The 26,926-nt window shown below is 40.1% G+C and overlaps 1 protein-coding gene across 1 annotated transcript in view; it reads right to left on the bottom strand.

The window, feature by feature from the left end:
• Positions 1 to 26,926, bottom strand: part of CNTLN (centlein) — a 3,122,808-nt gene that overhangs the window by 537,229 nt on the left and 2,558,653 nt on the right. Inside the window, exon 22 of the mRNA XM_044061293.1 lies at positions 17,385 to 17,522. Coding sequence (XP_043917228.1) covers positions 17,385 to 17,522 — 138 coding nt within the window. The remainder of the gene's footprint in view (positions 1 to 17,384; positions 17,523 to 26,926) is intronic.

Raw genomic sequence — 26,926 nt, 5'->3', positions numbered from 1 at the left:
GATCTGAAATAGTTATCAGATGTGTATCAAAACTTTCAAATAAAAGCATATGACCCCGTTAAATAAATACAATTTCTGTCTAGCTTAGACCAGTATTTGTACCTTGGGGAATAATATGTAAATTCTCTCCGAGCTCCTATAATGAATCCACATTTTCTATCCTAAATATTTTCATAAATTTCTTCAAAAATCTACCCTCTTTTGTTATATTTTCCCTTCTAGGCCCAAAGATGCATCTTCACTGCTGCAAATCAAATTATTGATTATTTCCCTCAGAAGTTTCTTAAGCTCCATTGTAGCAGGTTTAGCTGGAATATAAATGTATGCCAGCATAATCCTCCTCCCTTGTCATTATCCCCTTACTATTACATATCTGCCATTATCTTTTTCCCTCTTTTATCACTATTCAAGATAATCTAGCAATTAATATACGTACTCCCCTTGAACTTTGTCCCAGATATTTCTCTGAATAGCCAACCTGAAATCCTGTCTTTCTCAAATTCACATGCTCAGTTAATTTCAAATGTGTCTCCTGTAACATAGCTATTTGACTGTGCCTTTTTAATAAAGGTATTACTATTTCCTTTTTGTATATACCTTGGAGACCATTCACATTCAAAGATAATATGGAAAGTGTTGCCATTATGATAGGAAGTTATTATTTCCCCCTATTATGTATAATTAGAAGTTATGTACCTACCATAACGTTCCATGTTAGTTGTCTTCTCTCGCCTTCTTTCTTGCTGGATGGGTTCGGAGCCGATCCTCGGCTCTGACTCGGCACTTGCTTAGCTTGAGAACTCCTTTTACCAGCTCGAGGCAACCCTATATCCCATGATGCAAGGCGGGACTACCTCAGATCTCGTTTGGTAGCTAAAATACCCTGCTAAGGACTAACCTAGTAGAACTAGGAAAAACAAGTTCATAACAAAGGACTCCTCTAATGAAGACTCAGGAGGGAACAACCTGAGAAGAGGAAACTCTTCAAGATCTGTCCAGGCCAGGGGGAAGGAGGGAGGGACGCAAGAAAGAAGGTGAGAGAAGACAACTAACATGGAACGTTATGGTAGGTACATAACTTCTAAATGTTAAGTTGTCAATCTCGCCTTCATTCTTGTTGGATGGGACCGCGTCCCTAGCACCTGTATCCCGGGTGGCTCAATGGAACAGACTCTTGAGAACTGTGGAACCAAAACTGGTCCTGTCCCTAGAGGCCAAATCTAATTTGTAATGAGAGACAAAGGTATGAGGAGTGGCCCAAGTAGCTGCTGCACAAATGGTATCAATGGGTAGTCTATCCTGAAAGGCTGCAGAAGTGGATAGACTCCTGGTTGAGTGTACTTTCGGTTTAGAAGGTAGTTGCTTGCCTCTGAGCGAATACACGTAAGAAATGGTGGAAGACAACCATCTGGATAAGGTCACTTTTGATACAGGGAGACCTTTCCTGTTTTCTGCATAGGAGACAAATAATTGGTCTGATTTCCTGAATTGTTTAGTTCTATGCAAATAGTACCTGAGCTGACGATGGACATCCAAAAAATGAAGCTTTTGTTCAGCTCTGTCAGAATAATTAGGGAAAAAGACTGGTAGATCGATAGATTGAATAATATTAGTTTGAGAAACAACTTTGGGGAGAAAGGACGGATTTGTTCTCAAGGATACCCTGTCCTTGTGAAAAACCAAGTAAGGGGAACGGATGCAGAGAGCTTGAATTTCGGAAACCCTTCTTGCTGAAGTGACAGCCAGTAAAAATATAGTTTTCCAGGTCAATAACTTCAAGGAACATGAAGCAGACAGTTCGAAGGGTGGTAAAATCAAGGATGCTAACATTAAATTCAGATCCCATTGTGGAGGAGGATGTTTTATTGGCGGCTTCAGGAGAAAAACTCCTCTCAGAAAGGCTTTGCATAGTCTATGTGACATAATGTTATGATCTTGCAAGCCAACATGATACTTGGAAATAGCCGCCAGTTGAACTTTTACTGTAGATGAAGAAGATCCTGACTGAAAAACTTCAGCCAGGAAATCTAAAACAGAGTGAACAGGGGCAGTAAAGGGATCAATATTTCTGGAGTTTGCCCAAAGGGAAAAACGTCGCCACTTGCTAGCATAAACGGTTCTGGTGGACGACTTCAAAGAAGCTACTAAGATATCTCTGACAGGATCAGAGATCATAGGAAGCCTGGCTAGGGAAGGAAGTGGAGCAACCAAGCAGTGAGGTTGAGAGAATGAATGGCCCGGTGCTGTTGACCCGACTGGTGGATCAAAAGATCCGGAACTGGGTCCAGATGCCAAGGCTGCACCAGGAGGTGACAATGCAGAGACTGAAACCAAATTTGTCGAGGCCAGTAAGGGGCAATGAGAATCAACTTGGCCCTCAAAACGGTGGCTTTCTGAATGACTTGTGGAATCAAGGGAAAAGGAGGAAAAGCGTACAGAAGTCCCCGGGGCCAATCCTGGGTTAGAGAGTCTCTCAGGGGTTGGCCTGGTAGGGGAAAGAGGGTGAAGAAGTCGGTGCACTTGTTGTTTTGGGGTGTAGCAAAAAGATCGCAACAAGGTGTGCCCCACTTCAGAAAAATCCGGTCCACTATAGATTGATTGAGAGACCACTTGTGAGGCATGAGAATGGCTCTGCTCAGCCTGTCCGCCAAGAGGTTGGACCTGCCGGGGATGTGCATTGCTATCAGAAACCGATGAGAGGAGATTGCCCATTGCCAAAGTCTGAGAGCTTCTCGACACAATGGATAGGACCTGGTCCCGCCCTGCTTGTTGATGTACCAGACCACGGACATGTTGTCCGTTTGCACTGCAATAGTCCCCGCGGGAAGAAAGTCGTTGAGGGCTTGCAACGTTAAAAGCACCGCTCTCATCTCCAGGACATTTATGTGCAGATGGTATTCTATGGGTTGCCACGTCCTGTGGACCATCCTGCCCTGATAATGCCCCCCCACCCGATCAGAGAGGCATCCGTAGTGACTGTGGCAACCGGAGGAGGGGGAACAAATGGTCGGCCCTGATGAAGAAGAGGGGAAGATATCCACCAGTTCAGATGAGTCCTGCACGATTATGTGACTAAGATTTCGTGTCTCATCGGAAGACTGTGGAACGACCACTGAGTGAATAACATCCACTGCAGAAGACGCATGTGGAAGCGAGCCAGTGGTAGAAGAACAATGGCCGCAGCCATAAGACCTAGAACTTTTAGTATCAATCTGGCTTTGACTTTGCTGCTCTGCAATAAAATCCGAACGTATTTTTGGATGTCCAGAATTCTCTGATCTGTTAGTCTGGCTAACAACTTGACGGTGTTTAATTCTGCGCCTATAAAGGTGATAGATTGGCAAGGCCGCAGAGAAGATTTTTCGAAATTCACTGAAATTCCCAAACTTTTGCAAAACTGCAGAGTGTAGTCTCTGCTCTGAAGAAGCTGATGCTTGGTGGTGGCGGAGAGGAGCCAGTCGTCCAAATAAGGAAACACCTGGAATCCTTGACGTCTCAGATGAGCTGTGACCACTGCCATGCATTTGGTAAACACTCTGGGGGCTGAAGTGAGGCCAAAGGGCAGGGCTCTGAATTGATAATGACTGGTCCCTAGCCAAAAGCGGAGAAACCTCCTGGAGCACCTGTGTATCTTTATGTGATAGTACGCATCCTGAAGTTCTATAGAGCACATCCAGTTGTCCTTGCCCAGAAAGGGCAGAATGGACTGAAGCGTGACCATCCGGAATCTTGCCTTCTTGACAAATCTGTTTAGATTGCTCAGGTCTAATATTGGTCTCCAATCTCCCGTCCTTTTGGGGACCAAAAAGAATCTCGAGTAGACGCCGGATCCTACTTGGTCTGCTGGAACAGTCTGGACGGCTCTTTTTTCTAGGAGCTTTGAAACCTCCTGTTCTGCCAAATCCCTTTGAACGGGTGAGATGTCTGGAAGGGATTGGTGAGGTCAGGATACCTTCAAGGGGATTCTGTAACCCTCGGATATGATCGACTGTACCCACAAATCTTGTGAAAGGGAACGCCAGGCTACTGGGTACAGTGAAATCCTTCCCCCGACTGCCTCCAAGGGTGGACAGTCGGGCAACACCTCAGGGGTGCTGAAAGGGCTTCTCAGGAAGAGACTCCCTGTTGCCCTGGTTCTGAGGACCCCCTCTGCCTCTAGGGCGGCATTTATTATTGTTACCCCCTCTGCCTCTAGGGGTAAACTGACCACGTGTGTCCAGCGCAGCTCCTTGGGCTTTACGGAACCACATCTTCCCTCCCTTCTGACCCTTGGGATAGGGTCTAGAAGGGGTGGAAAAATGGATTCCAACGGCAGAAAGAGTTTTGCCGTCCTGCTCACACCTGGTCAAGGTTTCCTTCACCTGAGGTCTGAACAAAGCCGAACCATCAAAGGGGGTATTGGTGAAGGACGCCTTAAAGGGGTCCGCAAAATTACAAAGCCGCATCCAGGCTTGACGTCTGAGAGCCACTCCTGTGCCTGCGGCTCTGCTCGCTCCATCAGCTGCATAGGATATAAGCCGCATGGAGGAGTTGGTTAAGGAATTCAGGATTGCTAGCTGTGAGGCAATCTTTTCTTGAGCCCCAGCAGCAGAAGGATCCTGGACCACTTCACCTAGTTCCTTGAGAATATCTCTTTGAAGCCTGGTGAAGTGACAAAGGTAGTTCAGCGAACGCATAGCAAAGGTCGCTGAAGAAAACATCCGCTTTCCATACCTGTCCATGGTCCTAGAATCTTTGTTAGGAGGATGGACAGGTACTGAAGGATCCGCAAGTTCCTTCTTGGTGGCCGCCGCCACCACCATAGCATCCAGAGAGACACCCTTAGAAAGAAACTGCTTGTCTGTAGGGGCCGTAATAAATTTGGATGGTCTCCTGGGGACAGGTTCTACAGAATCTGGAGCTGCCCACGCCTTCCGAGCCACTACCTGCATAAGTGGGTCGAAAGGCGGAGACATCCAGGAGGTGGAGGGTCGGGATCCAAAAGCCTCCAGGTATACCGACTCATCCTCGGAGGGGTCAATGGAGGGCCAATTCCCCCTCTGTTTGAGAAGCTCAAGGATGTCTGAAACGGAGACATCCTCAGAGGGGGACCGTGGGGAACCCTCCGACTCATCTAAGTCGGTATCAGATGTAGTAGACTCAGGGGAGTCTGTGTGTTTCCTCTTACACGTCCTCTTCCGAGGGGGTTCCCCTGCAGGATCAGGAGAAACCTCGGAAGAGGAAGTTATTCCCAATGGGGAAACCTGGGGTGATGGATCCCTGGGCCTGAGAGCAAGAGGCTGGCAAGAGGCGTCTACAGGCACCGTAGAGGGAGGAGCTAAAGGGATGGACCGTTGACCTGGCTCAGGTGCCAGGACACTCCTCATCACCTCAAAGGCTCCCCTCCCCGGGAGGCCGGAATATTCCCGTTCCGAGGAAATAGGAATTCCCGGCTCCACTGAGAGGGAAGGCTCCGAGGCCGATGTCGGTGCCGAGCTTACCAAAGCCGAAGCCCCGAGGGGGAGAGCGGGGTCGGACAAGGGTCCGATGCCACTAGCCCCCTCGGAGCCGACAAGGGAAACTCGATGACCGGATCCCTCCAAGGAAGGTCTCATGGAAGAGATCGGAGCTGAAGACGACGGAGCCGAAAAAGGATGTATCGGTTCCGGCGCCGACACGGTCGCTGTCCCGAGAAGCTCCGGCTCCGAACTCTGGAGGGGAGTCGGAGGAGGAAATTCAAGGGGTAACGCAATAGCCGAAGTCTGCTGAGACGGGCTATGGAGCATTTGGGCCAGTGCCTGCGACTTCAACAGCCTGCTTACCACCCTCTCTAAATCGTGGTCAGACAGCCTGGAAGATCTCGAAGATCGGCTCCGATGACTCCGCTCCGACAAAAGAGGAGACCCCGGAGCCGAGTGGATGGACTCCAAAGAAGGGGACCGAGATCTCTTCTTGGACGAAGCCATCGGAGCCGACGTCCTCTGGGTTCCAGATGGAGCCGAAGGCTTCTCGGCTCCAATACTGGATAATATGTCGGCTCCAGCCGGAGCCGACAAGGCAACAGCAGATTGGGTGTCGGAACCGATCGTAGCCGACCCCACCACCTGAGAAGAAAGATCGGCTCCGGCCGGAGCCGATCTCGACTCCGAAGGAGTCGGAGCCACCGGGGAAGGCTTAGAAGCTGTAGCCTAAACCTTAGGTGGCTTAGAAGGTTTACTGGACCCAGTTTTAGTGGGTGAACCTTCTGGCTTTAGTAAACCACGGAGGATCAATTTATTCCTCCTTTCCTGCAGGACTCTCTGGCTAAAAGAGTGACATAAAGCACAGGAGTCTTGCAGGTGTAAAGGCCCCAGGCAGTAAACACAAGAAGTGTGACCGTCTGTCAGAGACATCTTCTGACAGCACGAGTCACACTTCTTGAAGCCTGAGACCTTTACTTCCTTAGAAATAGTCCAAGAAAAATGTAAAAAAGTGTAAAAATAACACTCACACACACCCCAAACAGTCACACAATTAATCCCAACAAACACAGACACACCGAGGGATTAAGAAAGGAGGCCTAGGCCTAACTGAAAATTTTTAAACTTTTTATAAAAAACTAAAAGTTTTTAACTATAGGGGAAATAGGGTGGGCTGTATAAACACTATACACTATAAAAAGGAACAAGGGAGAGATAAACCCTGACTAAGCTGTTTGAAAAATTCAAACTTACCTCAGCTGGCAAAAAGGAGACCTCTTTGCAAAGCAGCAAACGAGATCTGAGGTAGTCCCACCTTGCATCATGGGATATAGGGTTGCCTCGAGCTGGTAAAAGGAGTTCTCAAGCTAAGCAAGTGCCGAGTCGGAGCCGAGGATCGGCTCCGAACCCATCCGGCAAGAATGAAGGCGAGATTGACAACTTAACATCCACTTTTTAACGACTAGTTTCAGATTTTGTGTTGCATGCATACAGTACTGTTTACAGGTTGATCTTTTTACACAATTGTTTCCTGTCATATCCATCTGAACCTGTGTCACATCCTACATGACTTTTTGTTTTAATGAAACCCCTCAAACAAAAATAAAACACCCCAGAATACACACAGAGCCTATTAACTCAATACAAACACACAAAACTATGTACACCTTCAAATAATAAAGTTTAACCCTCCTAAGAAGAACAACTGTCCCAGACAGCTACACTCCAAGGCTTTAACTGACCCATAGTGAAGGTTACCAATATTGAGAATCATGGTATGGCCTGTGTTTCTATTTACACCAAGTGCTGTCTGTTTTTGTCTTATCTTTATTCCTCTTCCAGATGCAGAAAACAACTTGAATGGTTTCACAAAACATGACATTTTAGCCACTGAAAGGAAAAAAAAAGTATTATGTTTTTACTGCCTTATCAGCTTATCTCCACAGAAACATGAGAACCAGATATACAGTTACCTCTAGCTACAAGCTTTTCATGTTGTACTGTGAACATTTACTTGCTAAAGGAAAGCTTTGCATTACATTCAGTGCTGTTTTATTTACTTGCTTCCACTTAAAACTTGTTGTTAAATCAAGCCAAGGGCCTTAATCCAGTCATTCACCTATGCAAAAGTAAAATAAAAAGTATATCAATTTTATTTACATTATGCTCTGTAAACTTTTACAGCCCAACCCTCACCTCAGAAACCTAATATTATAGGCTATTATCTTTAACAAGTTTTTGTCCAGGCTTTCTTCCCTTTTAATACTGCAGTGCCTTCACTTCTTAAAACTAAAGAAAGAAAGAAGGGGGGCACTTCTTTACTTTAGTATCCCAATAACACACACAAATAACTGAAAAGCTTTGCTATATGACATGCACTACATATCATGTTTTATAAAAAATACTGCTAAGAACAAAAATCGTTTTGCTTACAGTTAACTCTTTCCTTCTTCTTTCCCTCTCTTTAATGTTCTTTCAAACATTAATGACAAAGTAGGGCATATGCTTTGGAGTCCCCTACAAGTTTAACAAAATCAAAAAAGTCCAGTATTTCCAGGTTTTCTTGTTCCTCCATATTTTATGAATTTCTTCTTTGCTGGCATCCAGGCAGTGCACTTACTAGCCAGTGACTAAAATTTATGCAAAAAGACAAATTCACTGTCTCTCTTTTCTCAGTTTCTGTTTTCACATTGGGAGAACTGAAAGTAAGCTGCTACTCAGTGTGCAGCCATCTTGGAAGTTCCTGCATTTTTATTTTAGTTATTATTGGCACTTGATCTGAAATAGTTATTGGATGAGTATCAACATGTTCAAGTAAATGCACATGTTTCTATGCAATATAATTTCTGTCTAGCGTGGCCCAGTTTTTGTACCTTGGGGAATAATATGCAAATGCTCTCTGAGCTCCTATAACTGAATTCACATCTTCCATACCAAATATTTTTATAAATTTCTTCAAAAATGCACCTTACTTTATTTTCCCTCCTACAGCCTCCGGATATATCCTCACTGTTGAAAATCAAATTCCATTCCTCACCTATAAGCAATATTTAGTGCTGAAAGCTGATACTGTCTCCCAGAATTTTCTTAAGCACCACTGTAGCTGTTTTAGGTGGAATATAAATGCATGCCAGCATAATCCTCCTCCCTTTTCAGTAGCCTCTTACCAATACAAGTCTATCAGTATTATCTTTTTTCCTCTTCTATCATTATTGGAGTTCCTCTAGTAATTAATATAAGTATTCCCCTTTTCCTTTGTCCCACATAGCCCACTGAATAACCGTCCAGAAATCCTTTCTTTATCAAATTCACATACTCAATTCTTTCCACATATGACTCCTACAGCAGAGCTATTTGCACTCTGCATTTCTTAATACAGTTCAGTATTCTTTCATTCTTGCATATACCTGTGAGACGAGTCATATTCAAAGATAATATGGAAAGTCTTGTCATTATGTTAAAAGGTTATTATTCCCACCTGTTATGCATAACAGTTGTTTTAAAAAAATGTCTAGTTTCAGCTTTTGTGTTGCATGCATAATACTGTTTACAGGTTGATCTTTTAATGCAGTTGCTTCTTGTCAAATCCATTTGAACCTACATCACATCTTACAAAACTTTTTGTTTTAATGAAAACCATCAAACAAAAAAAAAACCACCCCAGAACACACCCAGTACCTATTAACTTAATACAAACACACAAAGCTGTGTACATCTTCAAATAATAAAGTTTAAACTTCCTAATAGGAACAATTGCCCCAGACTGATAGTTACACTCATAGGCTTTAACTGACATGCAATGAAGGCTATCCATTCTAAGATGCAAGGTACTAAGTGCTGCCCGTTATTGTCTTATCTTTATTCCTCTTACAGATGTAGAAAACAACTTTAATACTTTCAGAAAACATTATCTTTTAGCCATTGAAAGAAAAAAGTATTATGCTTTTATTGCCTTATCAGTTTTTCTATATAGAAACATAAGAACTGGATACACAGTTACTTTCAGCTACAAGCTTCTCATGTTGTACTGAAAATGTTTACTTGGTAAAGGGAATTTTTTTCATTATATTCAATATTCTTTTATTTATTTGATACCATTTAAAACTTGTTATTAAATCAAGCCAATGGCCTTAATCCTGCCATTCCCCTATGCAAAAGGAAAAAAAAAGTATATCAATTTTACTTATATCATACTCAGTATACTTTTACAACCCATTCCTCACCTCAGCTACCTAATACTACAGCCTATAATCTTAAAAGTGGTTTTGTCCATGCGTTCTTCTTTTTTAATAATGCAGTGCTTACATTTCTGAAAACTAAACAAGAAAGAAATAAAGAAAGAAAGGAGGGGAAAAAGGACACATCTTTACTTTAGTATCTCTATAATACAAAAAATAACTGAAAATGCTTTACTATGTAACATGCACTGTATGTCATATCTGATAAAAATACTGTCAAGAACAAAATTATTTTACTTACAGTTACCTCTTTTAGTCCTCTTTCTCTTCTTACTGTTCTTCCAAACATTAATGACATGAAGTAAGGCATATGCATTGGAGTCCCCAACAAGTTTAACAAAGTCAAAAAGTCCAGTTTTCCAGATTTTCTTGTTCCTCCACATTTCACAACTGTGACCAATGCTTTGTAATCCATCATTTATTCATTAGTTTACGAGTTGCTGTTTTTCATCCTGTTGATCGCTATCTCCCAACTGCAGTCTCTGGTTCATTTCTAACATGCTCCTAGTTCTTCCAGTCAACTCCTGTGCTTTTCTCTTTCAAGCATTTTCCTTTGGAACATCAGAGAAGGTTTCATTGTCATAGTCTCTCTATGAGCTTTATCGTCAGAAGAAGAAGAAGAAGCAGAGTCCCCTTCTGTTTGATAACTCACTATTTGTTGGACAAACTTTTGTACTTCATCCTTAGCATGTTCTGCATCACAAAATTACTTTGACCCTCCAGGAAAAATATTCTGAAGATAGCTGGATATGGCAGCTTGAATTTTACACCTGCCTCTTAACATTCCTTGATTGCTAGAATAAATTTACTCCACTTCCACCTGGTGTACAGTGAGTAATGATTTTTGACAAACACTCCACTTTCTCCAACTTTTAATACTTTGTTTTTGCGCCACAGTTTTGTCAGACTCAAATCTTTCAGCTGGTAGGACTGCATCTTTACTATAAGAGGTCTTGGCTGCTTTCTCATGGCCAGCTTTGGAACAAACTGTATGTCCTTTCAATTAACAAATCCTGCTGTGGAATACAAGTCCAGCTGATTATCTGTACTTTCATAAAATTAAAACAGACTGCTTCTTCCAATTTCTCTGGTACAGCATAAAATCTCAAGTTTTCCCTACATGCTCTATCCTCTAATTCTACCATTTTTTGAAACAACTCTACTTGAGCAGTCTCATACTCAGCTAGCCTTTTCTTCATTTCAACCGCTGATTTTTGCAGTTTTATCAGCTCATTTCAATATCGGTTTAAAGCTTCTTCCATTTTTTTTCAGTCTTTTGTTATTTGAGTTGATAAACTCCTTCACTGTCTCATTTGTTTTAATCATCTCTGAGCACATTTGACTTATTTTTTAATCTAGATTACTGGAAGTCTTCTCTTGCACCACAGCTGAATTTTGAACTGCTTTTTGCTGAACAGCTGGAGGATTCTTCCTGGACAGTGTTTTCTCCACATCTTTTGTGATTTATTTTCTTTCAGGTTCCCTAAATTTCTTCTTTGCTGGCATCCAGACAGTGCACCTATTAACCAGTAACTGAAATTTACCAAAAAAGACAAATTCACTGTCTCGCTTTTCAGAGTTTCTTTTTTCACACTGGGAGAGCTGAAATTTATTTTATTTTATTTTATTTAACATTTGTTGACCGGGAATGTCCGACTAGGTTCCACAGAGCCTGTTTTCAGCGGAGGCCCAGGGAGAAATGCTCCAGATGCATGTCTTTGGAATGTGGGAGGAAACCGGAGTACCCGGACGAAACCCACGCGAACACAGGGAGAACATGCAAACTCCACACAGAAAGCACCCCAGCCGAGAATTGAACGGAGAACCTCTTGTTGCGAGGCGACAACGTTAACCGCTGCACCACTGTGCCGCCCAGTTAGTGTGCAGTCATCTTAGAAGTTGAAGTTTCAGAAATATTGGTAGAATTATTGCAGACTATACACAAAGACCCAATTACTTAGAGTACAAAAAGTGTTTTGTCTCAAAGAGGGGTTCCCAGTGGGAGTGGGTGTACATCAGTATTCAACTCTGAGCCCACTGCTATTCATATTTGTGATGGACAATATTAGCAAATAAGTCGGAGGGGGCAGCTCAACAAAGTTGATTGTATGCAGACGATGTGGCATTACAGGCAGAATGAGCAGAATGCAGACTCTGAGAAAGAACATCAGCACTGGATAGAGGAGTGGAATGTAGAACTGAAGGCACTTGGGATGAAACTGAGTAGTGAGAAGACAATTGTAATGGCAGCAAATGGGGGAAAACAGAAGACGCTGAGAATTGAGATAGAAGGGAAGATAGTGGAACAGGATAACAGCTTCAAGTATTTGGGACTGGTGGTTGAGGAGAAGGAAAATCTGAATGAGAAGGTCACAGCTAGAATCAAAGGGTCACAGAGTGAAGGAGTAATGCATGACAGAAGAATCACACAGAGGCTAAAAAGCAAGGTGTACAAGATAGTGGTGCAGTTGAGGCAGCTGGAGGCAATGGAGTTGAAGTGCCTTGAGACAGATGGGAGATGCACACTGTGTTATAGATTAAGAAATGAGGACATCAGATCAGAAGCCAATGTAGCTTCAATTGCAGAGGTCAAAGAGAACAGATTACAGTAATTTATGTATGTGTGCAGAAAAGAAGATAATCTGGTATAGATGATTAAAGACCGACAGGAAGTAGGCAAGAGAAAACAAGGGTGCCCAGCCAAAAGATAGATGGAGTGTGTGAGAAACGACCTGTGATATAAAGGCATGGCTGTTGAACAGAGTAGAAGAGTGGCAATAAACTGATAGAAATGGTGACAGTTGACACAACACCTAGACCCCCCAAGAAAAAGGGGGATGATAATGAATGACATTTTAAAAACAATTCAGGTGGAAGAAAATTGTATTATTGACATCAGAACACAATAAAGTCGTGTATGCCATTGTCAGCTAAAAGAAGGTGTCTTAATGAGAAAGAGAATAGTTTTCATAACAAGGATGAATTCTCTCTCCATGGTCTAATGGAAAGCACTGCACATTAACGGAGGTTTTAATTACTGCTAAAATTTATGGCTAAATTTAATGCTGTGCAGTACTTTTCAGTAATGTGACACCTGAATGTTTTGGCATGCATCACTTCACAGATGATCCTGTATGTTTCTAAGTATGTATGACAGTAACATGTATGTGGTAACATTAAGATGTAATGCTTTATATGGCACAGATATGTTGCAGTACTCAGCCTAACTACTTTCATAATAAAATAATACTGATTTAATTTATAGTGTATGCTTTCTATAATCATGAAAAGGGCAGAGGAAATGTTGGACCCATATATAACTGTGGTGAAGAAATGTACATATTCAACTTATGAAGTCTATTATGTGTGTTACTTAACAAGATACTTCCTCTGAGAAAATATCTTCCAAATATTACATACTCTGTTACAATGCATATGGGTAATCAGAGACTGGGAGAGGAAACATGCAAGTTCTCTGCTTATGGCATGTCTTTATACTAAGTAACACTACTAAATGTAATACTTTTTGGAACATCATATTTGCATTCATAAGATTACATCACTCATGGAACAGTTCACTGGGAGATTTGTCATCATTTATAATGAATATGCCTCCCTTTGAAACTTTCAATTACAATTAAATGTGTTCATGGTGAGCCTATTAATGTACATGCCTGCCAAAACATAACTGTCAGTGGCTTCTATGTTAAGAGCAGTGCACTGGAGAAGCACTCTGCTCGGAGTATGAGAACAATAGCAGATGTCAAACCACACACTCCAGTGAAGGATATGGAGGCATACTAACTGGATGTCCGCATGAAGAATTAAATGTGCATAACTTGATTTTACTGCTGCATACACTCTAAACTTTTTTTGTACAGTTGTGCACATAGGTCATTATATTGTAAGCATATTAAAAACTTAACAAAAGATATCTACAGAAATGTAACTGACAATGCTGTCCATCTACAAGTTTGCAGATTACATCCAAGTAACCAATTTCAGACTGTAATATACAGAGAGCACTTTGCAGAATATGAATTTACTGAACTGTGACTTTTCATCAAAACAGAACCATCGAAAGTTCTGGCATTTTCAGGTTTATGTCCATCTGTCATTTTTGGCTGAATTAAATTAATATCAGTATTACCGACCAATATTATCAATTTTGGTATATAACATCTACATGTGTGTGTGTGTGTGTGTGTGTGTGTGTGTGTGTGTGTGTGTATATATATATATATATATATATATATATATATATATATATAAAAACACACACGCATACACACACAGATTTATATATATATATATATATAAATATATAAACACACACACATATATATATGTATATATCACACACATACATACTACAGATTCTGTCTGTTTGCAACATGAATAATTTGTTTCCAAAATAACTCATCACTTAACTTTTCTCTGAGGCACTTGCCACTGTTATTCACCATAGAATAATAATTTCCTCAATAATTTCTGATAGTAACAAGACACAATTCACTAGTTCTGAAATGAACATTGGCACCTAATTAACAAGAAATGCCTTCAAGCACTGATTTGCATTCTAGCTGCCATTCATTTGAACACCATCTCTAAATGAAATGAATTTATCAAACAGACAAAGCCTGTACCCCTCAATATCATACATAATGTCTAATAAAGACAAATAAGTCATTCAGGGTTCACTGTAAAGAAGCACTTTGATATGCTTAGACTGTTGTTTGACCCGCCAAACAGTAAAAGAGATAACAACCACTGTCATTTTCTTATACAGTGCTCAAAGACTGATAACTTGAGTTTAGCTGTCCTTTTCTGAGTGGTTGTCATAGGACACAGGTGTGTGACAAATATTTGTGTGCAGTTAACCTATTAGAAAGAAATGTATTGCATTCTGTTGTTTTAGCAACTTCTGTGGTGGAGGTTTCGTCCTCTTCCTGCTGACTGGCACATAGTGCATTAGAGTGGTGCACGGTGCCTTCAGAGTGGTACCCATGAAGATGTGGCTACAATTAAGCTGCTGTTGTTGCTTTCTCTAATAAACATGCACCACGACCCCTCTCGCCTATAAAAGTGGAAGCAAGAAATTTGACAGGGAGCCAAGCATTTGTTGTAGGTGGGATTTATGGTAGTGGAGAAGAGTCATAAAAGTGGCATAAAAAGTAAAGGTTGTGTTGCACACTGCTCATTACATCCGAGTGACGTCCTCCAGGTGCCTCTGCAGTTAACTCCTACTGATGCCTCTAGATGTCAAATATTGCTTGTTCACATTTGCATCAATAATTCCAAAATCATGCTATTTGCATGGTTGTAAAAGATTTTGTCTTAAAGCTTTCACAGCGGCAAACTCAACTGCATTATTTGATCTCTGTCTAGTGCAGATAAATAGACATTAACTGTTGTTTTTATGATATTAATTTATATAGATACATTTTTCTAAATATCTCAACAGCCAAAGCTCTCAGGTAGATGAATAAAATGCTGCTGACAATGTGTGTGTAACTTTAGTGGTTGTTGAGATATTGTATGCTGTTTACAAATTATTACAAATGCAATTGTTACTGTTTACTGTGACTTATAACTTACAACCTAGAACCTAAAGAATACTACCACTATAAAAATAGTTTGTGCTGAAGAGTTTGCCATTTATACTTCTTTCTTAACCCATATAGTTCCAGAGATATGAACATTTGTTTGAAATATGAGGGCATAATTTGATTATGTCAAAAGGCTAAGGCTCTGTGCACTGGAAGTTACAGTGCAAACTTCCTGAACGTCATTGGGGTGAATATCTGCTTATGAACTGCAGAAGGTTGTTTCCACCATGGGTGAATTTAAACAGCTGCTACTGCATTAAAAAGAAGAGCAAAACATGAAACATTCTAGCAGCTAACACCAATGTTGCATTATAAACAATCTTTTAACACCATTTTGTTGTTTACTGTTCAGCATGTATGTGATATTTTACTGATGCTTGTACTATCATACATCCAGTTAAAAACTGTAAATAAATAAATAAATGTATGTCATCACAGGATATTGCTGCTTTTACAGGTTCACAGGTAAGTACTGAGCTAGCTGCCTTTGTGAGCTATTTAAAGCCCAGCCAATTTCTCTTTTTGTGCTCAAAATAACCTATCCCATTTGGTTATAGATTGCCTTACCCATCCCATGGTCGATAACTGTAAATTACCCCTAAAGAGAATAACAGGTATCATATCACAGATAATTTGAGGGGACCCATGCATGTGATAAAACATTTAAGAGCTGCCTCTGTCCAGTAATAGCACAGAGTGCAGTCCTAAGGTAAATTTTCTGTTTCCCAGCCGTAGATCTAACTTGCACCTGAATACAGATAAGGATCAACTTTGTTTTATGCAGATAGGAAGACTTGTTTCAGAGTAGCAAAATCCTCTGTGAGATATGCCAGTCCCTCCAAACCATTCTGTTTTGTTGCAGAAGAGGTTTAGATCCTTAGACCAAGTATTTCCGATGCCCTTTGACCTGCTGATGTGCAGTAAAGCTATAAGTAATGGGTCAGAGGTTGCCTTGTATGCCTGACACAGGTCACCTCTTAGCAGTTTGTAAAATACTGAGTATAGTGACAGGGTTTTGAGTCGGTCCATTTAGGATGTTTTCCTTAGACTTGTATCCTTTTAGTAAATTATCTCTGTGGGCATTCCAGTTATTACATTTGTCTGGACAGATATATGTCAAAGGGGCACTGTATTCAATGATTTGCCTAATGAGGGATATGTAAAGGTGGACAGTGACATCCCTGGATCTAGACACAATGCCTTTGTTTATAAGCTGTGCAATATAGAAGGACTTTATTGCAATAATAGACAAATGTTGGTAAAAAGTTATCTCACTGTCCACGTTAAGTTCCCAAATCCCAAACAATTGGGTCAACTCTTAAGGGCATATTGAACGTGTGGTAGTTCCATGCAGTAGATGACCTCCCAAAGGATACAATAATGCATTTTTTGACACTTCATTTCAGTCCATGATGAGTTATTTTTAGGGACAAACATTCCAGCAGGATGGCTAAGTCATTTGGGGAATCAAAGACTGCTTCTAGCTTGCAGACATCTGCAGACTCAGCCAGAGCACTTTTGTATTGGATTTTACATCATAAATGTAGATGCTAAACAGGAGAGATCCCAGCACAGAACCCTGGGGACTCCACTGGATACTGGTCTCTCTCTGGAGGTAACTTCCCCTGTTTAGCTTGTCTATGCCCTATCTGTGAGACAGCTGACAATCCAGTGGGTGAGACAGGGGTGTCTATGTCAAAAGCTTTGGCCAGGTTGAGGTATGTGGTATGTACTGTTTTGCCTTCATCTATTGCTTTGGTGACTTTTTCAAAAAAGCCACCAGGTTTAGTAAGCCCAATCTGTCTACTAACATTTTATTAAAACAAAAATGCCAGAAAGTGCAATGAAATTATTTTTTTTCTGGAAAGGAATGATGATCAATAACTTACTTTCTTTGCAAGTAATATACTATAATATACTTGGCACCACACATATATCTTGTCAAAGGTTCTCTACATCAGTTACTACAATAACTAACTTTAAATGATTCATACTCTAATGTTTTTCCAGAAGGGACAGTGTTTTTATAGAATGAAGTTAATATTTCTTCATTCCCTTCAGAAAATAACACAACAGAGAAACATCATATAGCAGCATACCTTTTTATCCAGTTCCTCTTTTGTTTTGCGGTACATCTGCTCATACTGAGTCTTCTCTTTTACTGCCACATTAAGTCTCTGTTTTAAACAGTCAATCTGCGTTTTCTTGCTGGAATATTCTTCAGTCATGTTTTTTATCTAAAATAATAACAACTACTTTGATTCACATGTAAAAATCATAGTTCCAAATAAATAAATAAAGGTAAGGATATGAGTAAGTAACAACTGCAATTTTTTTTGAAAATACTACATACCTTTTGATTATCTGGCATATTTACATGCAGAAATACAGCAAGTAGAAGACTTTACAGTACTAGTTAAAATGTCACAATCAAACTCTTGAAAACACTATTCCTGTTTTAAATGTGAAAATTAAAGTTACTGTCAGCTAGGTTCATCTGAGCAAAGAGCTATACTTAGTTCAGTTACTTGCCTGGGGTAATCCCACAACCAAAAAAATCCTCCATACAAAGAGCTTCTATTGTTTCAGAATAATAATTTCAGAAATTGTGGCAAAGAGGTATGCTACCCAACCTCCTTACTGCAGTAGCCCCTAACACGTGCACACACACACACACACACACACACACACACACACACACACACACACACACACACACACTACTAGCAAGTAACTTAAGTAGCTGCAAATGAAATTGCAGTTGCTTAAACCACCACCAATACTGCTGCCCAGCAAAAGCAACTCACAGTGTTGGAAAGACACATTCCTCTGCAGTGCAACCAAAGCAGGCATTTACTTACTTCACCTTAGCTATGTCTCTGTAAGTGCTATTCTGCTCCATAACAAATATGAGACACAGTAGTGATTGATATTAAAACTTGTGATCAAAAATTGCAGTTGCTCACAAATGTGCAAACCTGAAACTCAAACAGTAAGCATTTCCTCAGGAAGGCTTCTACTCCCCTGCACTACCTTGTCATGGGGAGCTGTGCTCTTCCCACTCCCTTGTTATTTACACATACAACTCTGTGATTACTGTACCTCACAGTGAGACAAATTCTCTGTAATATTGCAATCTCAATGTCAGTACAGAGATCACAGTTTTGTAATCACACTAAGTGTTGATAATTAGTGCATCTCATTTCTACCTAGAACCCATATAAGTCACAAAGTCCATAGGAATTAATATCGTTAGCCGTTTTAAAATCTTGGTCATCTGTTTTGCGGCACTAATAAGCAACTAAGACATGGCAACAAGCAGACAAATAAAAACAAGGAAAAATGTTTTAACCATTGTGTTACCAGGGGCAGTATTCAGAAGAAAATGGATGATGATCATCATCATCCTCATTTTCTAAACCACTTGTCCTGGTGATAACTGCATTGGCAAAAGAATGAAAATGGTACACCACACTCTTCTATCCTTAGTAACAGTCTCCCAGATGCTCCTTGGCAACATGAGAGATATGATCCCTCCAATGTATCCTGGGTCTGCCCCAGGGCCTTCTACAAGTTGGCTGTGCCTGGTACATTTCCCACTGGAGTCCCAAGGTGGCATCCTCAGAAGATGACTACATCACCACCTCTAATGACTCTGACAAAGAAAAAAAATAAAGCAGTGGCCATACTCCATGCCCCCACACACCAATTTTTACTCCATCAATTACTGTGTGAAGGAACTCTGTATGTGCTCCTTTTGGTCATTACCTGAAACTCATGATCATAAGGAAGGTTGCAGATTGGCCATTAATTTGAAAGTTACTCAGTTCCAAGGGGTGGTCTCACTCTGTCTCTAACTCATGCTCAGGGGAGGCCAAAGTAGGTGTGGGGATACTCAAGTCCCCAGCCTGGTGTTATTCAGTTGGACTTTGCTCCAATTAATGAGATGGTCACTTCGATGTGACTGCAAACTGCAATAGATCAGAAAAGAAAATACTGCCTGTTGTTGGATATGCACCCAACAGCTGTGTGTATGCGTGTTTTACTTAACAGGATACAATTACATATGCTGCTGTTCTTCTGGCTCAGTAGTTTAACATTCATGTGGGCAATAGTGGAGACACTTGGAATGGAATGACTCAAAAGAATGGATTGCCCAACTGTTGGGCTTCTATGCTAGTCGTGGACTGTTCAAAGGAAAAATATCTCTGCACCAATGCTTACAGGTAAATCTGGTACAACAGCTTTGCACACATGTAATAAGATGTGAGGCAGCATAGTTTGGACTCATAGATCAAGGCAGGTGATGGGCAGTCATAGCCTATATGGGTGAGACAGAGGCTGGACAAACCCAGAAAACACAAGCATGCAGTAACAGTGTCCTTGGAATACCTACCTAATGCCTCTGTATAGGCTGTTTTCAATCCCATCTTTAGAAAAGCTTCCCCATATACCTATGGAAGTCAAAGATGTCTATCCAAGACCCTAAAAGTTCAGGCAAAATGAGGGGTATCTGATGATGTCTAGCATTTCTCAGGTCAACCACTCATGGACCTCCTAGCCTAGTGGTGTTGGATGCCCCATGCAGGGGCAGGAGGGGCCCACAATTTAACTGATAGTTACAAACAAATGAGGAAGGCAGTAACAGCTACCTTAATCACACAAGGTGAAGGCCCATGTGTGGATGAGTTTGACAAAGCCAAAGAACATGACTTCTGCATGGCCTCAGGCAGGTTCCAACAAACCATAAAACATTTCAAGAGGAAGAGAAGACTACTTTTTAGGCTTTTCTCAGTGACTACAAAGAAAACATTGACATTCATTGGTGATATTTTTCACAGTTGAAAGGAATAGTAAGATACACTCCTCTATGTCACACATGCAGGTGTGCATAAAATGCTGACCCCTTAACTCTGCCTTATATCACCTTATATACATCAGTGCCATGAGACAGCTTAGCTGGCAACTTGCATGCATAACTCCCCTAAATCAGACCAAGCTTAAAGAGTTGGTGGTGCCATGCCACCTTTTCAGTTTAGAGGGATAAAGTCCTGATTATGACCCAGATTGTCTGGTTTCAAATACTAGCTTGAGCAATGGAGCAGCCAGCCAGGGCAGTGTAAGTGAGGGGGCAGATGCTAGCTCAGCTAGCATAGAGGGAAGGACCTGGTCTGGTCTGGTCTGCTGTACTGCTGACACTGCCTGATGTTTAGCAAGCAGCACCTAGGACAATGAGCAGACAATCAGCATTATCCAAGCTATATATGTGAGTCAACTATTTACTCATGACAAGTGCTTCAGTCATCAGGGAATGGGATGTGCTTAATAAGCAAGAATACAAGCCACTCCCATTAATTAGAGCCTACAATCACTCAGCTGTCGCCTCCAGCATGGATAATCCTCCCATGAAGTGGTAAAACTAGAATGCTGAGTTCTAGGTAATTAAAGGGGATGAACTGGAAAATGTGGTCACCACTCAGTGACATAATGAAAAAGTGCTGCTGTTCCACTGTAAATTTGGTGGGTGATAGTACAATACACTATGCAGGTGCGACTTATATTTATGATCTATTTAACTTTTATGAGCTATGCTTACAAGTTATATTATACTATTACCTGAAACTATAATAATATTCCCCCACTGACCCTAATGGTACACAGCAATAAAGCTGGAAAATTAAATTTATTTAGGTCTTGCACTTTGACAACATGCCTTCAAGACAGACCCACAGTTAGCTATTCTGGCACCTATGCCATTTTTTCAATCTGGCATCCCTCTAAAATACCTGAGAACCAAAAAAATAAAAACTGTAGCAAACCACATGCCTCATGTAACAAAGCAGCTTGCTACAATGCAAAACCACACACAAAGCACTAAACACTTCAGTCCTGATTCAGAATACGGCCGGAACCAACATTCATTTCTGAATGCCGGTTTTCATTCACCACACAAAGTGCTTCACACTTGACCACAAATACAGTACTGGCATTCAGAAATGGAATACCTGTAGTGCTGATTATGTCACCAATACCTTGCAACCAGGGTAGTTGCCTCCACTGTCCCACCCTAGCTACACCTCTGTTTCATGTCCACACCAAAAAGACACTACGAGTATGTATATATACTAAACAAGACTCAACAAACTCCAATACAATCAGTCACAATAAACAGCACACTAGGGAAAACTGAGTTAAGAATATAATGTATTTTATCAAAGAATATAGTATGTTCCCTATGGCAGTGCATATTTCAATAACAAAACACTCCAAAACGTAGAAAATAGGTCCACTAGGAGTAAATGCACCCAGTAAACGGCTGGAAATAACAATAGAAATAACAAAAGTTACTGGGAGCAAAGCAGAGAACAGTTCAAACACTTCTGTCCAAACTCAGATAAAAACCAAGCATGTAGAACGAAACTCCATAGGCAACAATCCACAGGATTCAGTAAAAAATATATGTATCTTTATTGCGTGCACATACAACAGTTGGTTAGCGCTTTCGCTTATAGCTTCATCAGACCAACTATAAACCTAACTAACAAGTTTAAATACAGTCTTTGGCGCAAAACCGCCACAAACTCTTAAAGAGATATTCCTAAAAAATACATATATACAAATACATCAAAGAATCATCTCATAAAATGTCAAAATACATTTAAAACATAAATAACTCGTACATAAACACTGTCATGATGGTAGAATGCATCAAACCCACAGCACACGTTATTAACTTCCTAGGGCCTTAAAAAGGAGTCCAAAGTCTATGTTATTTACTGACATGATCCAGTATAAACTGAAAAAGACCCTGTACTATGCGAGCGGATGCGTAAACATAAATTCTACATCAACGTTTTACACATATCCATAATCAAAAATCTGATTAAAACAACTAAGTCTTGATCTATATGATTCAGTGGTTTAGGGAATAAAACAAATTAAACTTAAAGGTATGTGTTGAGTCAGTGGATCCAATTCGCAATTATGTAGATTCGTTAGGGAGTTGAATGACACCACAAGCTTTTTGACATTTACCATGGAGTTTTCCATGAATAAAGTCTCATTTTTGGATGTGTATGTAGAAAAATTAGAGGGTGGCATCATTAATACAGGTTTGTTCAGGAAATCCTGTCATAGGAATGCCTTACTCCATCGTACCAGTATGCATCCTGGTTTCGTCTACAAGAACATAGTACGCGGCCAGGTTATGAGAGCCTCCAGATATACTCCCAATGATTCTAGGTTTATATATGAAGTTGAGGACCTCTCAGTTAGACTTAGACAACGGGGATATACAGAAAAAGATTTGAGTTTGGGGTTTAATGATGTGGGAGACCTTAGGGAAGGTAGAGCGGCCCCATATTTTTCAGATAGGTCTGGAACTGGAATAGATGTTAATAATGTTGCTGATATGAACACCTTGAATAGTGCTCCATGTTCGATTCATTATACTAAGGACATAGGGCTTATCAAGGACACTATTAGTGCACATTGGCATGTTTTATCTGTTGATCCTGAAGTGCAACGAATAGTTGGTGAGAAGCCTAGGTTCATATACAGGAATAAGATGAGCCTTAAGAAGATGTTATGTTATCCCAAGCCTTTGAGAAAGGTGGATTCAGACATCAGTCAACACACACTTCCGTGTGGTCATTGTAGTTTCTGTTCCTATATTGAATCCAATGTGGTTTTTGCCCACCCTTTAGGGTATGGTGCTTTCAAAATGAGAGCAGGAGGAGATTGTATGTCCACTAATGTGGTCTATTTGGCCACTTGCGTCATGTGTCCCACATTCTATGTTGGTAAAACCAACAGATGTCTCAGAGATAGAATGCGGGAACACGTTTATCATATTAGGAAAGGCTGTCAGCGCAACGCCTTGGCCAAACACGTTGTTGACACTGACTCAACACATACCTTTAAGTTTAGGATTATGGAGAAGTTATGTGATACATCTAGAGGTGGTGACGTCTGCAATTTGACAGAGTCCAAGGAGAGCACTTGGATCATCAAGCTTAGAGCTGATGCTCTACCTGGCTTGAATGGTAAGGTTCCGATAAAACCATTCTTGAAAATGAGGAGACTCAAGATATGAATGTTGATAGTCCTTCCCATGTTTTTTATAGTTAGTATATATATGTTGATATATATATATTTTTTATGTTATTTTTATACTGTAAATATTATATTTGCAAGATACTATATTTGTTTTATTCCCTAAATCACTGAGTCATATAGATCAAGACTTAGTTGTTTTAATCAGATTTTTGATTATGGATATGTGTAAAACGTTGATGTAGAATTTATGTTTACGCATCCGCTCGCATAGTACAGGGTCTTTTTCAGTTTATACTGGATCATGTCAGTAAATAACATAGACTTTGGACTCCTTTTTAAGGCCCTAGGAAGTTAATAACGTGTGCTGTGGGTTTGATGCATTCTACCATCATGACAGTATTTATGTACGAGTTATTTATGTTTTAAATGTATTTTGACATTTTATGAGATGATTCTTTGATGTATTTGTATATATGTATTTTTTAGGAATATCTCTTTAAGAGTTTGTGGCGGTTTCGCGCCAAAGACTGTATTTAAACTTGTTAGTTAGGTTTATAGTTGGTCTGATGAAGCTATAAGCGAAAGCGCTAACCAACTGTTGTATGTGCACGCAATAAAGATACATATGTTTTACTGAATCCTGTGGATTGTTGCCTATGGAGTTTCGTTCTACATGCTTGGTTTTTATCTGAGTTTGGACAGAAGTGTTTGAACCGTTCTCTGCTTTGCTCCCAGTAACTTTTGTTGTTTCTAATAACAAAACACTGGCAATTATTAAGTCCTAGTCTCATAAAATGAGGGAAAATATTAGAGACATGGTGGTATATATACAGTTATCACAAAAGGAACATGGTTACTTTACCAAAAAATAATAATGTCACACTTCCAAGATAGATGCACACTGATCAAAATCTTAACTTTTCCAGTATGAAAACAGAAACTGAGAAAAAACAATCACTGATATTGTCAGCTGGCTAGTAAGTACACTGTCTGGATGTCAGTAAAGAAGAAACAATGAGAGTCTGAAAGAAAATCAACTAGAAAAGATGAAGAGAAAAACACTGACTGGGAAGAATCATGGAGTTGTTAAGCAAAAAGCAGTTCAAGTTCCATTTTTGGTGGAAGACATGGCTTCCAGTAATCTAGAGAAAAAATAAACAATGCACTGAAGGAGTATATCAACTCAAATAAGAAAAGACTGCAAAAAATGGAAGAGGCCTTAAACAGATATTTAGATTAGCTGAAAAAACTACAAAGGTCAGAGGTCAAAATGAAGAAAAGGCTGATTGAGTATGAAGAAAAATAGAGAAATAATCCATGCCAACTCACACCGCATACTAGCTAATTTATTAATAACAGCTGAGCTCTTTCATTCATACTCTTTTTCAGAACTTCTTCAGAACTTGTTAAAACATAATTGAAAACAATTTAATTAATAAATTGCCAGCAACACAAGACTTAAAACAACCAATAACAATACATTAAAAACTTTTTAGAAAACAAGGAGAGCTAGGCCACCACAGAGAAAGATTTATTGACTAATAAAACAAAAAAACAGCACAGGCATAGAAACAAGGATAAGTACTTTCAACTCATAGAGCCTTCATCAGATCTTGCATTTCATCTAGGAAGCCTCCTCCCTTTCGTCAAATACAGCATTATCCCCTATAAAGCAAAAAGCAGCCCATTAAAATTTAAATGTTATCTAGAAAGTCTCCTCCCTTTCAACAGTGGCTTCAAAGGAATCATCCCATTCAATCCAGGGAGCCGATCGGCCTGCAAATCAGCAATCCATCATCTCTCCAAAACCTCTGTGAGACATCACTGCTATATATAAGCAGGCATCTTAGGCCACTTTTAAAATTAAAATTTAAATTTGAATTGGCTGCTCTTTGCTTCAAAGGGGTGGAGCACTGGCAGTAATGCAGTATTTGATGAAAGGGAGGAGACTTCCTAGATGAATTTCAATTGGCTGTAGTTTTAAAGCAGAGGAGTACTGACAGTAATGCAGGATCTGATGAGGGCTCTATGAGTTGAAAGCACTTATCCCTGTTTCTATGCCTGTGCTGTTTTTATGCTGTTTTATTGTTTATTAGTTAATAAATGTTTCTCCGTGGTAGCCTAGCCCTGCTTGCTTTCTAAATATTTTTGTTTGGTTAAGCAGCCTTTAGCGATCTGGAGTTTATGCATTTCTACAGTTACATTAAAAACTTAAGAAATATTAAAATGTCTTAATTTTAAGATAGAATTTATAGAGCATGAACCATTTAAGCCTGGATAACTTTCGGCTTATCAGACACCTACTGGTCTCCATAGAAAACTTGCCTCATCTACCAATCCAAATGATTAATTTGAGCCCCAGCAACCTGCTAGATTTCATGTGCATGAAAATTGTACATAATTCAGGTGTGGCCCCTTTAGAGCAGGAGTCAGTCATGAGATTGGAGCACATCAGGAATTACCACCAGAACCATTTGAATTCGTGAAAACAACAGGACAACAATGAGCTTTACCAACAACAGGGTGCCGAAACAAAGCAGAACTACCGGAATAATTACAAGAAGAACTAATGGTTAGTGACTGTTTAGTTAATCATTCTAAGGTTTCTTCCTGCTTCAAAGGAGTTTCAATAATAATGAACAGTACTGAGGATTTTAACTGCGGTGGTGGTGCTGCTGTAGCGTTGTCGCCTCACAGATAGACATTGCCTGTTCGATTCTCAGTTAGAGCGTCTTCTGTGTGTCGACATGCCTGAATGGGGGTTCCTTCGTTGAAGGATGTGCGTTAGGCCCGGCAAGCCAGCACGTAAAAATCTACTGCTAATCATTAGCGGATTGGAGTTCCGCTGTGGCGACCTCTAACCGGGAAAAGCCGAAAGACACAAACAAAAAAAACTGGGGATTTTAATATTTTTAATTATTCAAGTACAATACTAACTAGTTCTCATGCAGATTATCGAAGGACTTAAATTTTGTACCTTCTAGACGTGCAAACCTGGTGAATAAACTCATAGATTTAAAGCTTGTTGTACGCAAGCTAAACTTGGCTGTATATTTCAGTGAGAAAGACAAGATAACCCCCCACACACACACACACTAATCAGAATTTATTATTTTGATAAAGTATGTGAGAATGATTTTAGGAACATTTTACATCATACTTGTGGTTCTAAAGGGAACAACTTAACAGAGGATGAAAGTAAGTTGTTTTCTGGATTACTGAATGACAGAAATATATGTTTAATAAAGCCTGATAAGGGGGGAGGTTTGGTCATGGATAGGGTAGATTATTTAAACCATATGAATGTTTTATTATTAGAAGATTCTTATGAAGAAATACCACATAATGAGCTAAATATTGCTCATTTAAAAATTGATTGTATGCTAAATGATATGTTATTTTAAGGTCAGATTTCCAAGGAAGAGTATGACTTTACGTTTAATGATAAGTCAGCAATTGCAAGTACATCTGGAATACCAAAAATTCATAAGGACATTTCACATCCCCTGTTTCATCCTATTGTTGATGCTACCCAGTCAAAAACTTATTTTACAGCAAAGTTACTGGATTTTACTTTAAAATC

This window comes from Protopterus annectens, chromosome 2.part0 (assembly GCF_019279795.1).
Source record: "Protopterus annectens isolate FY-2018-M chromosome 2.part0, PAN1.0, whole genome shotgun sequence".
In the NCBI taxonomy this organism is placed as follows: Eukaryota; Metazoa; Chordata; order Ceratodontiformes; family Protopteridae; genus Protopterus; species Protopterus annectens.
Note: the sequence above shows the minus strand (reverse complement) of the source record. Positions and strands in the feature narration are given on the sequence as shown.